General features: G+C 45.8%; 1 protein-coding gene across 1 annotated transcript in view; it reads left to right on the top strand.

The window, feature by feature from the left end:
- The first annotated feature begins 1,678 nt into the window (after positions 1-1,678).
- LOC5668029 (uncharacterized) overlaps positions 1,679-14,003 on the top strand; it is a 45,174-nt gene continuing 32,849 nt past the window's right edge. Inside the window, exons 1-2 of the mRNA XM_061656918.1 lie at positions 1,679-2,097; positions 2,465-2,724. Coding sequence (XP_061512902.1) covers positions 2,664-2,724 — 61 coding nt within the window. The 5' untranslated portion in view covers positions 1,679-2,097; positions 2,465-2,663. The remainder of the gene's footprint in view (positions 2,098-2,464; positions 2,725-14,003) is intronic.

The following is a 14,003-nucleotide window of genomic DNA, read 5'->3' as shown; positions in this document are numbered from 1 at the left end:
GGAGACGGCTCCTCCCCAGCGGAAGCGAGCAAACCAGTGTCTATCGCCTTGCCAATAGACCTGCCGGCTCCTGCATCAACTCCCGCTGGGATTGACTACCAGTTTGCTTGCTTTCCTACAAATACCTTTTTCCTTCTTTAAGCATTTTGTTATGTGCGCTCTTCTTTTCTTTTGTGGCACATTAATTGCCTTACCTCGCCGATGACTTGCAGAGGTGCGGCTGTTTTTGGGAGAAGAAGGAAGGAAAGCGTTTTCCACCTTCGACGCCTGTGCCCAATTTGCTTTAAACGTGCTGCTGGCCAAACGCGGTTGGGCGGGAGTAGCCGGCGCCTCCGGGTGCGAGCGATAGCGATTCCGACGAAATAAATCTTTATGACCAGTTTTGTTTAGGCAGCGAATGAAGGTTAATTTGTGTATGCTGATAATTTGAGTTCACAGAATTTTTGACGCACAATACAATTGTTTGAGTGAACAATGAGGCAGTTAGAAACAAATTATTTTAGATAACTCTGAATGATGCTTTCAAGCACCTAATATAGAAAAAATACAAAATAAATCTGGAAAACTAAAATTTAACAACCATAATAATAAAGTTATTCTCACATCTCCTGCATCGATTAAGGCAAAAAATAAACCCTAACACACTGACAACGAGCCGATCTACTCTCTGGGGAGTTTTTCGAAACTGCCCTACAGTGTTGTGTGGGCTTTGTTTTGCTACTGCTTTGGCTGTGGCCCTTAATAACGGATATCGCTTTCGTCCCTCTGGGCCTGCTTTTCGTACCGAAAGCCACAAGCTAGCTAATTGGTTTTTACGCTAGACGAGGGTCAAATTAAGCCCCGGGATAGGTTTAATCTCTGTTCGTCTTCTCGGCAGGCTGCTGCCACACCGACACACCGTAGTAAATTTGCAAACCATGTTAGTGTTTCCTTGATTTTGATAACCTAAACTAATTTTTATTGGCATGTTCTTAACAAACTAATCGAAGAAAATTAATAATTAACAATTAATTTAATGTTAGCAGATTTAATTATTTTTTTATAATAGTCTTTAAAAAAATTAATATAAAACTGTGATTTGATGTGTGATTACCGTTTACACAGTAAATGAACAAAAAACTGTTTGCGTTCTGTTTCATTCCAGGTTTCACTGCTACGGCAACAATTGAACCCTACTAAACAGATGATTATTAAGCCATCGGCACGCTCCTGGCTCATAAAAGCCCCGGCACACCCGGCAAAAAGCCCCGCAACGCGATTGTAATCAAACCCCGCAACGGTTTAGATAGTGATCGATCGACAGAAAGAGACAGAGCTCACTTGTGGTGTACTGGAACAATTGCTTTATCGTGTATCGGGCTAGCAGCATCTCGCAAAAAAGAGCACGCCTAATTAACATCTCAGCTCATTGTGCCGTCCATAGCCTAATTAGAATCAGGCTTTTTTCATACACTCCCACTCCCCATTAGCCCTGAGCGGTTAGTTAGGACAAATTTGCTTGTCCCATTTTCCAAGCATCAACCCTCTGCACGATGATGGTTCGATGGCGCTTGCCTGGTTTGCTTATGATTCCAGCACGTCAGTAAGTCGTTCCGCTGTTGATCAAACTCATCGTCCCGTCCCCATCGGATCACTATCTACATAGTCTCTCTTTTGTTCTTGTCCCGCCCCCCCCCCCCCCCCCCCCCCGTTTTTACAACCAACACACAACGAGTAACAGCAGAAAAAAAACAAGCCAGAAACCCACTCTACTTCAAATCAGAACCATCCTTTGATGCCTGCTTTGCATAACGGTCTGCTGTCGTATGAACCCACACGGACACGGAGATGGTTATTCCGTTTTTCTGTGCACACACACACACACACACACCGACTCACTCACACGCTGCTAATTATGCTCGGGCAGAGTCGTAAAAGTCCTATGCAAACAATTATTTGCTAGCTTTTTTGCCGGCTAGTGCGGCCGGTTGGTTCGGTTTGCCTTCTTGCTCAGTTGTGGGTTCCCAACAGCCGCAACAAACACGCGCTCTACGCCACTACCTTGGGCACGGCCAAACGAAGTGTTAAGATATCAATACGTCCCACGTATCTTCATGGGTAGGTACTGCTACACGCCTTTAAACTAGGATCGCAGCAGCCACACACCTACACGGCTGCTGCTGCTTGTTTGTTTGTGACCCTATCCTACTGCCAGCGCGATAGAGCTGTTCACTTTTCACTAGGCCAACAAACTGCCGGCTGTGCTACAAATAAGGCCAAACTGGAAAAAAGTGAGATGAAAACTGTACGCTTCGGAAGAGAGACGCTTCATTACTGCTTTGCTGAACTTGCGAGCCGGTTGCGCAATTTGCATCAATAAACATTCAGGTCAATTGCGGTGAAGCATATAGTAGTAGGAGCCTCGTTAAAAGAGGGAAAGAAGTGATGTTAAAAAAAGCCTCTGATCTGTGCTGTGATTTTACAGGTCAACATTTTCCCCCGGGCAGCAATGAGGGAGTAGTGTAACGTGAACCTGTCTGGATATGTGTATCAGTGTTTGATTTACGCGCGTTGTGAATGGTGTGTGTGGTATCAGCATCATCCAGATATAAACAACTACAGAAAGCAGCTACAGATCTAGCTTCCGAGCGGCACACACGCACGAAGTGAAAAGGAATGAAGTCATGATACCGAGAGTTAGTCACCGCATCTGGATTATCGTTTCGTGCTACCTTCTGTTAAAATGTAAGTAAAGGCAAAAGTTTTTAATTTCTCCATCCACGCTTTCACTGCCGTGACGCTTCCGCCCGTCCGGGAACGAAACTGTAAAAATATATTTATTTAAAAACAATTAATCAGGCTACCGGGGAAAGGAAAGTTGTGCGCCGAGCGCGCATTAGACCGTTGCATGATAAGAGGAAAAAGTGTGCGTTTTCTTCTCGAAGTTGCGGTCGTCTCCCCGCTCGTTCTCCCGGTCTAGACGCTCTGTTGACGCTCGTAACACAGCCACTCTCGTGCCACCGGAACTGCTTCCCTTTTCCACCCGGCGATAGAATTAATTCCAATCGTAAACTTTTCCCATCATCAAATTTTTAATTAAATGCAAAATTATTATAGCATTCTTTGATCATTCTGACACCATTCGCTGGTGGATTGCGCGCAGGAAGGATTTGGGACAGGGATGGAAGTAAGTCATTGGTGAGATATACCACTTCCTTCCACGTCGGCACGTGTGGGAGGGAGCCAAGGTACTTAACTTTGCTAGTAACGATGAAAAGAATCAACTCAACCTGAAACACTTGATGACGCATTCGTTTTTCATTCATACGGAATTGCACATTAAGCATAACGTTTTTTTTTACAAACGACTTCCGTCATCACCGGTGGTTTCGGTGCTCGTTTTGTCACGTACTTGCTTCAAAGTTTCAAAGTTCAAAAACTTTTGATAGCGTATTAAAAATAGAATTTAGCATGTTGCTGGAGCAATCCGTAAAACAGTATTGTAAGGCTTTGTAGAGCGTAACACTTCAGTAATTTGCATACTTTTGATTTAAATTTCTGTTATGAATCCTCAAAATTGCTTCAAAACATGGGTCTCTTAAAGAGAATCCATTTTACTCGTCCTTAAGTGTCTGTTTTCTGTTGTTGCTTACTTGCTACCTGAGATACAAAACTTTCCGGGTGAATGCTTTTGTTGAGCTTCCGTCGTTTTGCCGCGTGCGTTGGCTTACCGTCTACGAAAGGTTGAGTAAATTACACCTTTTCAGCGCTTTTGTTTTGAATGTTGCAGGGCAAAAAGGTGATGAATCCATACAACGAGAAGCCTTTGTCTTCGGGAAGCAACGTTACCTGTGTTTTAGTGTGATATACATGCAGACGAATTAAAGCCTTGTACAGTCTTGCTTACTAAAGCTCCGAAACAACCGAATGCTTCATGTTACTCAAGCATTCCAACGACTTCAACGGCTAGGCTAATATATTCCTATAATAGGCCCAACCTAACCCCTCCGGATGCTTATCTCACGCTGGCAAACTAAACCTGGCAAATCCGACACAATCGTACCCAATTGTCATCCTCCAAAGGCAATCGTCCTGGGGCCCTGGGGCGAAACCGATTTAGCCCGACGAGACGGGCCGCAACGGACACTAAACACTAAACCCCGACGGATTACAAGGATTGACACCCGATAATGCGAAAAATAAATATATTACCGTCAAATATAATATATCTTAACCCCTGGCTATTGGCCATCACAGACTCCATTTCTTCTGCCTTCCTTTGAACCAAAAAAAAAAACAACATAAACAGAAACGAATAGGGTCACTTCATTCAATTTTCGCTGGAGATCGCTTTTCCCGAAGACCTTTTATCCCAAAGCCCCCAACCCTCGTGGGTGTGTTTTGCATGCTCGTCTGGGGCACACAAGCAAAGCGACACAACGTCAACAAACGGGGAAAGCTTCGACGGTCGGTTACGGTGCTGGGTTCATTGTCTCGTTGAAAAGTTTTTTTTATTCTTCGGTCACTGGTCAGTTTGTAAACTTGTAACGATGTTATATAAATAGCGCCCGGGCCCAGGTTATGGGACGACACGCATAAGAGCTAATCCTTGGGATCGATAGCTTACAGGCGGGAAAGAAAGATTTGCTTGCCTTTACGAGCGTGCTACGAGACTGGGAAGAGTTTTCCAAGGAAACACCCACAAAGGGGCATGTGTGCTGGTAACGGACGCTGGAAGGAAGATGAGCTGCAATAAACTTTCGCCCAGTAACTTTCCGCATGGGTTGCTGGAAAGTCAACAAGGACAGGCCATCCTGAGCAATAAAATTGCTATCAAAATCGATCCCGAACTTGAGCTTAAGTGTGGGCAAAGATGTATTCTCACCGAAGAATTCAACAAAAAACTTCTCCAAACGATGCACAATGTCATCAGCAATGCTGTGAGTTAATTTGCAAAATTTCACCATCATGAAGCTTTCCAAGAAATTGACTCTTTCTGAAACAACACGAAAAACATCTCCACGGCAATGTCTAATCATTCCAACCATGTCCAACCATGTCATGCGGAACATGTCTTCTAATATTAAAATGGTACGTTACATCCCAAATTTCAGTTTGATATTCCAGCAACTTCATACATCACGCAGCCCCGCAAACCAAAGTACAGTGTGCCTAAGCTTCTAAATTTCCAACATCTACTTCCCGCTTAGCGTTCGATGTGTCTCAAAATGTGCGAGCTTTTGCGATGCATTCGCACGAACCATACCACCCATCATCCCACGACCAGTAGCACCACAATTCCAGTGCGCAAATGAAAATGATTCTCCATCGCTGCTCCAGCGCTGGCGGTACACCAAGCCAGGCGGCGCGCCAAACCACGTGCAATCATGCGAAAATGAACGCAAAACCTTGACAGCCTGACTTCCGGTACTGCTGCTGCTGCTGCTGCTGCTACAGCTAGCACTGCAACCACCACTTCACTATTAATGCTCTTCATTACCTTCATTTTAATTCCAACCGAACACCTTCTGCGATAAATTCCAACAAATCTTATCTGGCAAACCCCACCGGAGGCACCAGCTCCATTTCCCGGGCATTTCGCCTTCCCATCCGGCACGCGGGCAACCTTGTCGGCAGACACCGTGAGTGCACAATAGACCCCCATCGGTGGTGATGGTGATGCAGCGTCGGTGCAACTACGGATAGCACCAGCGCACGTTAGCATTACACCTACCCTCCTCCTCGCCACCCACGTTGATAATGATGATAATCTGGATTAGAGGCGGCTCCCGGCCCCATGTACTGACTCTGGGTCTCATTTTCATTACGCTCTCGCGCTCGCTGTTTTGGAGAAAACGGAAGGAGAGTGCAACAGGACGTCCGCGGATTTGGAATCTCATCCCCCACCGCCTGGAGCGAAGCGAGAACTTTGTGCACTGTGTGCTCATCCTGCCTCATGAGCCAGTGCAGTGCGAGGGAATGAAGTGGAACCGGAACTAAAAACCACCGTGAAACGCATTTCAACCTAAATTCAGCAAGACGATTACACGCGTACTGCAAGCGGCTTATCCATTGTGGTGAGAAGGGGGGGGGGGGGGGGGGGTTTAAACCACGCTCTCCACTCCGATCAAGATATAATGCTCCCCAGCCAGAACGAATGGCGACAAAAACTACTCCACAGAGGGGGGAAAAAGAACGACGACGACCACCACGACGATACAACATTTGTGTTGAAAGTATTTATTTCATTATAGATAAATTATCCTCCGCAAGGAAGGAGATAGTGGCGGCCAAATTGTCTGCAACGTTTCTGCACCACACCACGGTGGATGTGTTGCCACTGAAATATGAGTGTAATCCAATTTCCATAAATCAAATCCAGTGCAAATAGTAAGCGCACCGTACACTGCTAGCCAACGCGACGATCGCAACCGATAACCATCCAAGTGCATCTGCTGTTGCGTTTTTTTTTTTTCTTACTACTCAGCGCCACTTCTCGAACCTTATCTTTGCGCCGAGCGCTCTATGGACCTGTCTCGAAAATGCTGTGAAGAGTAAAAGAGTGCTTGCTGCAGTTTGCCACCGTTTTTTTGCTTTGCCTGCTCACCTGAACCCTTAAACATCCCCACTGTTCGAGGTGTTGTTGTGCAAGCTGATCTACATAGAGCGCAGCTACTATGTAGCCGTGCTGTTGACACACTCGCGTCCCGCGTGAACTACATACACACCGTAACCAGCCAACCGTGTGCTCCATTCATCATTTCTGGCCCCGGAACTACGGAAGCTCGTCGCTTTACGTCGTCGGGGAAAAAACGGGAACCCACACCAACGGGGTGTCCATGTTTCTTAATGGAAATTTGTACGTGCTGAGCGAGTGGAACGATTAATCTTCATGCCGAAACTACCGACTGCAAGCCTTTAAGCAGCAGTATAACACTTTGTACCTTTAACATTCCAAAGAGAAAGAGCACGAAGAAAAACAGCGATAAACAGCGAGTGATACGATTAATTTCCCCTTCATCTTCATCGCAAGCAAACACACGGGACACGTGTGCGTACTTAGTGCGGAAAATGCGTTTTGCTCCTCAGTGCTCCCCAAAATCTTGCTGAAAAAAGGACCCTTCCGTCGTCTTCGACAGCGACCAAAAAGAAGGGGTTTTTACTTTATTTATCGCAGCTGACAAACACGGCTTTTATTTCCACTACATTACACACTTCAAGGGGGTGAGTGCCACTTTCGATCAGTCTCTGCGTGTTTGTGTGTGTATGTGTTTTGCCTTCTGCCTCGGGAAAATAATTCAATCTTAATCCTCCCCTGCTGGAAGCGAACGGGCAAGACGAAGAATCACTCTCCTGTAATGATGCACTGATTTATGCTGATCCTCTGACGCCCAAACAACAACGGCGCCGGGCACGCGACTGAACGACGGCATGAAATTGGAATTCATTCGCGGTGGTTTGAGAGTGTGTGTGTGCGTGTTCGTGTGTTTGTTCTGTAGAAATCAAATTCCACCGTTTGCTAACAGGAAAGAGAACTACAGTGAGGTTGGTCTACAGCTACAACTGGTACACACAAATGAAAAGATGGTTCCCTCTAACCGACACGCACACAATAATTGTTTTGTTGCCCCGCCCGCGCCCACTGTATGGGACGTTTCCGGGACGTTCGGAACCACAATTCGCTCGGAATCAATCTCCTCTTTTCTACCATTACACCCGGTGGCTTCTTCTGCACTTCATCAACACAACGCTGAAGGACCTTCACTGAAGGACAAACATGTATGTATGTGCTATTGAGTTTGAGTGTGTGCCTGTGCGTGTGTGCCTGTGTGTGTGCGTGTGTGTGTCGGTTCAATTTAGTGACACATATTTTACTCATTGTTGTCACAACAAGCTGTCCTTCACAGTGCCGCAGTGGAAAATGAAACGATACCGCACAATGGATGACAATGGTTTTCCGTGCCGTAATGTGTTACAATGGCACGTCACAGTTTGCCACTGGTTCATGTTTCACCATCGCAGGGGAAAAGTGAAACAAAACCAGAGGGTACGAGTGTGGCCGGGAGTACGCCATTATCTCCACAGGAATTGCATCTCGCAGCTGGGCGCATTTCAGCTGACTGGTGGAATGTACCAAACGCGACCAAACGATAAATCAGCCCACGCATAACGCATTATTGTTTCGAGCAAGAGCGTCAGTGTTTAAGTTGCATCTTACTGTTGCGACAATGCACTCCTACAATGTGGCATTGAAACGATACAAACGGAGTCGTGCTTTACGCCATGAATGTCCTCGTTAAAGGTTGAACTTCGAGCACCTCCAGAGATGCTGCATTTTCTTTATAATTTACAGCACTTTTTATTTCAACCTCCCGAACACTTTCTGCCCTCAAATCGCTTTGTCTCATCCCTCCAATGTGTGTGTGTGTGTGTGTGTGGTAATCTGACCAAAGAAAATAAATCCAACAAATTACCCTCCCTCGGCACGAGTCGGCATGCAAATTTTGACCTCCGAATGCTGCTCTTAACCAAAGCGGCACGGAGGGGAGCCGAATGGAAAAGTCCTCAATTTCGCTTACTGATCTCACGCTAAGCTGCTTTAGTTAAACCGTTTTTGACACTTTGGGCTGTGGGAAGGGAGATTGGGAAAAGGAAAAGGAGCCACACGCCAAAAACAAAAGCTGAAGAAAATCCTCACAAACTTCTACGGACGGCGGATGGCGGTTGTGGTGGTCGTTTACTGATACGTTTGCTCACAACTTTGCCCGCACATTGAGCATTGATGGGATGCGGCAACCTAAGAATATGGTGGAAAAGCCGGGATGGAGGAAACGTAGAAAGATACCCCGTAGATTGAAGTTATCTACATTTGAAGGCAAAAAAAGCCCACACAGATACTCACACTAACCACCTTGATTTATGACATCATTAGAGAAAGGGGATTTCGGGCCCGTAAGTTGAAGTGTGTTAGGGCCTGCATTCCTTGCAAGAATCCAATAGAAACTCCCACTTCTTTTGTCTTCCTCTTTCTCTATTCGTGCAACGTATACTTCAAGCTTTCATCCTGCAATAAATCCTTTCAAATGCTCCTCACCCAGACACCATGTCCCGATAAGTTGGGAGAGAGCTAGCAAGAAACAATTACCAACATTCCAACCCAATGTGTGTACCAAAAGCCGAAAACAAAATTAAAGCCACCGACAACCTACGCATTCAGAAGCATTCACTTCTCCACCAATTTCCCATTGAGTGTAGAAACTGAATCCGCAAAAGAAAATCAATCACCAAAAAACGGTGCCTCGTACCTGATTAGGCATTCGCGGTTGGCTTGTCAAAAGCTCAGCACTCCGCCACGAAAATGTGACAGGCAACAATGCTGCCAGCCCAACAAGGTCATTTCAGCTCAACTCCACCACCTCCTGTCAAAACAAATTGGAAAGAAATGGGAGCTTGCTTGTGGTCGTGCGCTCGGCTCCTAAATTTTAACCCCTTTTTCGAACGTCTTCCAGAAATTAATAAAAGCATGTTAGTGTCGAAGGATTATGGCATCTTCAAGAGCCATCAAACGGAAGGTTTTGTTGGGCAAGTGCGGGACACGGGCACAGGGCAAAATTGTGTTTGCGGTTAGCTTTGCGGCCAAAGCGCTGCGAAGGGTAAGCGTAATGGAAAACTTCCGTACCTCTTAACCCGACTCTCCAGCGCTAGCAAAGGGGTTTTGGTGCCTGATCTCGAGCGGGAGCCTTCACCCGCGCACGTGTCGTGGCTGTCCCATCGGACCCGAGGAGCACTGTAACTTGATAGACACGGTAAACATCGACGACGACAGTAAGGAAACAATGTTTTAATTAAAATTGATTGATTTTGGTCGATGGTTTTCGGGGGTTCTCTCTCTCGTCTACCGTCAATGTTTGGAGGGGGGTTTTTTTGATTGACGGCGCACGAGCCGCACGGCCGAAAATCGGGAGTCAGCACGTTCTGGGACCGAAAATCTTTGGTGGGTGGGACGATCCCCAAAAACGACCCACAGAGGCTTGATGAATTAATTTGGTTTTTTGAGGAAGCTGTGGAGTGTAATTTTGTTACGCCTATCTTAGTTGGAGCATTCGTGCTAGAGAAGATCTTCCCAGAAGGGTTTACAACACACGCTTTAAAAATGTAGTAAACAACGTGTTTAAAGCTCGTTACATCCTGCATGTGTTTGAGGCATTAAAACAATTGAGGCAAACATAAATTGAACCTTTCCACATAACCAACCAAAGCTACCGGAACTGACAAAAGACTACTTGTCCATTCTCCAGAATACCTCGTAACTTCCCTGTAGACTTTGGACCGTACCTGGGCTTGTTGTTTGCAAGTTTCTATGCCCAGGCCGTCCCTTTGCTCACTTGCCAGCTTAATTGAATGGGGCTCTAAACACTTCCACACCCCAGCGCTGGAGACAAAAAGGGGATGAAGTCGCCCTTACGCTTAACGCACTGTCAGTCTGATGCGTATTCACCTCGCTAGGCGTGCCAACCTTTTCCACCGTGTGAAATGTGTTACCAACTGCTCAATCCATTTGGCATTTGGTTTCTCCAGCGATGCGAAAATATTATCATCAGCTTTGCTCGCAACATAAAAGCATTGCATTTTCCACCGAGCAAACCGAATCGAATGGCAAGAGCATCGAACTTGTCGGCTTCCCTCGGAATGTCGGGTTACGAGGGTTCCACCTGCCACACTGCAACACGATATTCCACGAGCGCTGTAGAAGTGCTATCTCTCCTGTGCCTCTCTGTGTACCGGCATCAATTTAAAGAGAACGGAATCTCCCAGAGATTGTTTCCGATTCTAATAGATTTGCAAGTATCGATAAACCTGTGCCATCCCGCCGTGCTCGAACGGGGTTTTCACTGGCAAAAGGGTGGTCCCCCCGATCTGCCGGAAGGCCTTTAAGCAAACTCATTCATTCAAGCAGTGAACGACGCTTGGGAAATCCGGCTCTACCCAACCTTCCCTTTAACCATACCCCAGCCAACCATTTCAGAAAATCAGGTGCACTCGGTCGGTTCTCTGCCCGAATGCTTCGGAATATATGCTTATGTGTTTTGATTGAGAGTGATTAGTTTCTGCCTCCAAGGGACGAACCAGATTCCACGACGAGTTGCCATTCCGCAAAAGGATAGTCGCTCACGATGGAACTGCACAACGCCATAATACCTGTCAAATGTGCTGTTCGCAAGCTGATTTAGATCCCAAGTTCTGCGCCCTTACATCTCCCTCCCAACCCAACCAAAACACATTCGGTCGGTATTTGTCGACCGACAAAGTATCCGGACGCTGGAATGCACAACCAAAGCCCCCCCCCCTCAGTTTCACCAACCCACGGCAAGGTACGGTCCGCTTAACCCTTAGGCTAATCACATCGATAAGCGAACACACGCTGCTACGTTCGCTACAAGCCGTAATATCTTCGCAAACCGAGCCTCTGTGCCGATGTGCATAAATCAGGCGATTAAAAGCGAGTCTGATTGCATCAGAAAATCCCGGAGCATATAGACATTGGAGTCTGTCTGCTGTCCCATACCGATTCTCCCTTTTCCAGCTGGTGGTACGGTTGGGGGCGGCGGTGGTGGTGCACGCGCGACCATAATGTGTTAGGATTTTGTGCAATTTATCCGATTACTATCTACATGAGCCGATTTGAGGCAATCCATACCGGCAAGCGTTTGATATGGGCATTAAGTAATCCGGGTTTTTTTTTTTGCTTCCACTTGATTATCTGAAGCTTTGACAAATAAACTTCAGCCGAATTCAAATAGTAGTAGTTCACAAAAAACAACAACACCTATCAAAACAGGTAACAAAGTAGCATTATTATTACAACACTTACATCGATTGGTTGATGCTGTTGTTCTACTGAACGATTCCTAGTATCCGGCATGTTTACCATTTATTGGTGGTTTAGTTTTTTTATTGCTTCCGGCGCGACATTGGCACTGAGTTATTCCAAGAAAAACAATCATGATTAAACGAAAACAAGATGTCCATCGAATGTAACGTATCCAACCACTCGGCAGGACAGACAAGGTCATTCATCGATCAATAAGGCACTTTGCCTGAGGCGTTCGTTGGAGTTGGCGCCATTATAAGGTTTCGTCTAGACTGTTGCTGCATAACAACTGCATCAGAAGCTCGTCAAGATTGCAGCCTGTGCTTTGTATTGTTTGTCTAGCCGCATTGTCTTAAAGCTTTTGCAACAAACTTTACTACATCCATAGCAACTAGAATGAAACCTCTGTTTGAAGTTTATTTCACTCGCTCAAATTATTTTTATGCTCGAGTGTTGAACCTTCCACAACATTGTTTTTTCTTATGATGACTCTCGCGCAGGACGATGCAAGTGATTTGCAAACACCGTACAATACTGATGGCAGCAAAACAAAACTTCTGCGCGCTCACTTGCATCGTCACTCTTCGCCAACCTTTACGCGATAAAATCAGAACGAAAGAGTAACGCTAGTAAGTAGAGAGTACTGGCAAACGGTGACTACTACCAAACAAAAAGACGAACCGTGTAAGCAATGGCCAGGCCCACACGCCTTTAACGATGCAGCAGCAACTCCATGCGCAAGCAACGAGTGCACGCCTGGAAAAGAATCCATCGCTTTTAGCTGGTTAACAAATCGGTCCCCGCCGTCGGTCGTCGGCCCGCACAGGCTCTCTAACGACGGGCTAGAACGGGCTAGAACTTTTCTGAAAGGAAGAAAAGGTTTCCAGTTTATCAAACTCACACTTGTCCCACACATACACACACTCACACCCAAACCTGGTGGCGGTGTTGGAGCTTTTCATCGCAGGCCGTGGAGAGGTGTCGGGTCGTGGCAACGAGTTCTACAAAAAGGATAAGCTTCGTGACCAACCGTCGGCTGCTGTATGCGAAAGGCCCGGTAGTTTGTATGGCGCATACAGACACACACACACGAGTATGGCCGTCGCTCCGTAAGCTAATAACAATATTCATAAAATATATTTTATGAGTAAAGCTGATAACAGTCACATTAGATTGTACGTTTATTACCCCGACATTGTGGCGTTGCTCGGGTTCGGTTAGGTGCATGTTGATGATGCTACGTGAATCGTGGCTGTTTGGCCACGGGAGTCGTTTGGCAGGGCGGCAATTATAGTTTCGCTATCTGGCGAGTTGACTCTCTACCATACACACACATTGGCCGGACGGACAGAACGGTTTGATGCAGTTTCTTTTTTTTTCCTTCTCTTGCTTCTCTCCCCTTTTTCTGAGCGTGTGATGAACGTGTTAATTAACATATCTCATAACTGGGTCGGTGCACGGTGGGCCTTTTTGCCGACCGGTGTGGGTTCAAAGATCGGACTATCGTTTTGCATAAAGTTCTCCCCCACTTCCCCACTGGCACTGCACGTCCCACGGGATGCTCGTGACGTAATTGATATGCACCCACCAACATTGAAGCGATCGTATCGGCGATGCGAAAGCCTATGCACGGCGTGTTTTTCCCCGAGCCGGTCTGCATGTATGATTGCCTTATCGTGGGGTTTTAGTACGAAATTTAATGAAATGATCCGAGAACGTACTTTATGGCAGCGGGCACATGGAAAGGAGAGAATGCTGCTAAAAATAAAGTGATTCTAATTTCAATCGTTTCGGCGCTGGTTTTAATCGTTATAAGAAGGTTGATTTTTGCATAACTTTGCAACATTAAAGCTTGTCATTTGTTCTAGAACAATTATAAGAATAAGAAGACCACTTTATTAGTTTATAATGTTTATAGTTTATTCATGCCTATTTATAACTTATTATTTAAAACATTTATTTCGTTTTGCACTCTCTTGTTTAAATATTCATTTTGAACACATAGGGTAAATGTACCTGTAGTGGTGTTAGTACCAACAGTGGTGGTATTGCACTAAAATGCGGTCCATACGGCAAATTGAAAGTAATCAAGTTATTTATGTTAGTGTGAAATGCTCTTTAGTCTTTTACAAAGAGTTTGAAATATTAATGG

The sequence above is a fragment of the Anopheles gambiae genome, chromosome 3 (assembly GCF_943734735.2).
Source record: "Anopheles gambiae chromosome 3, idAnoGambNW_F1_1, whole genome shotgun sequence".
NCBI classification, from domain to species: Eukaryota; Metazoa; Arthropoda; class Insecta; order Diptera; family Culicidae; genus Anopheles; species Anopheles gambiae.
The sequence above is the reverse complement of the archived record's forward strand: the minus strand, read 5'-3'. Positions and strand labels throughout refer to the sequence as shown.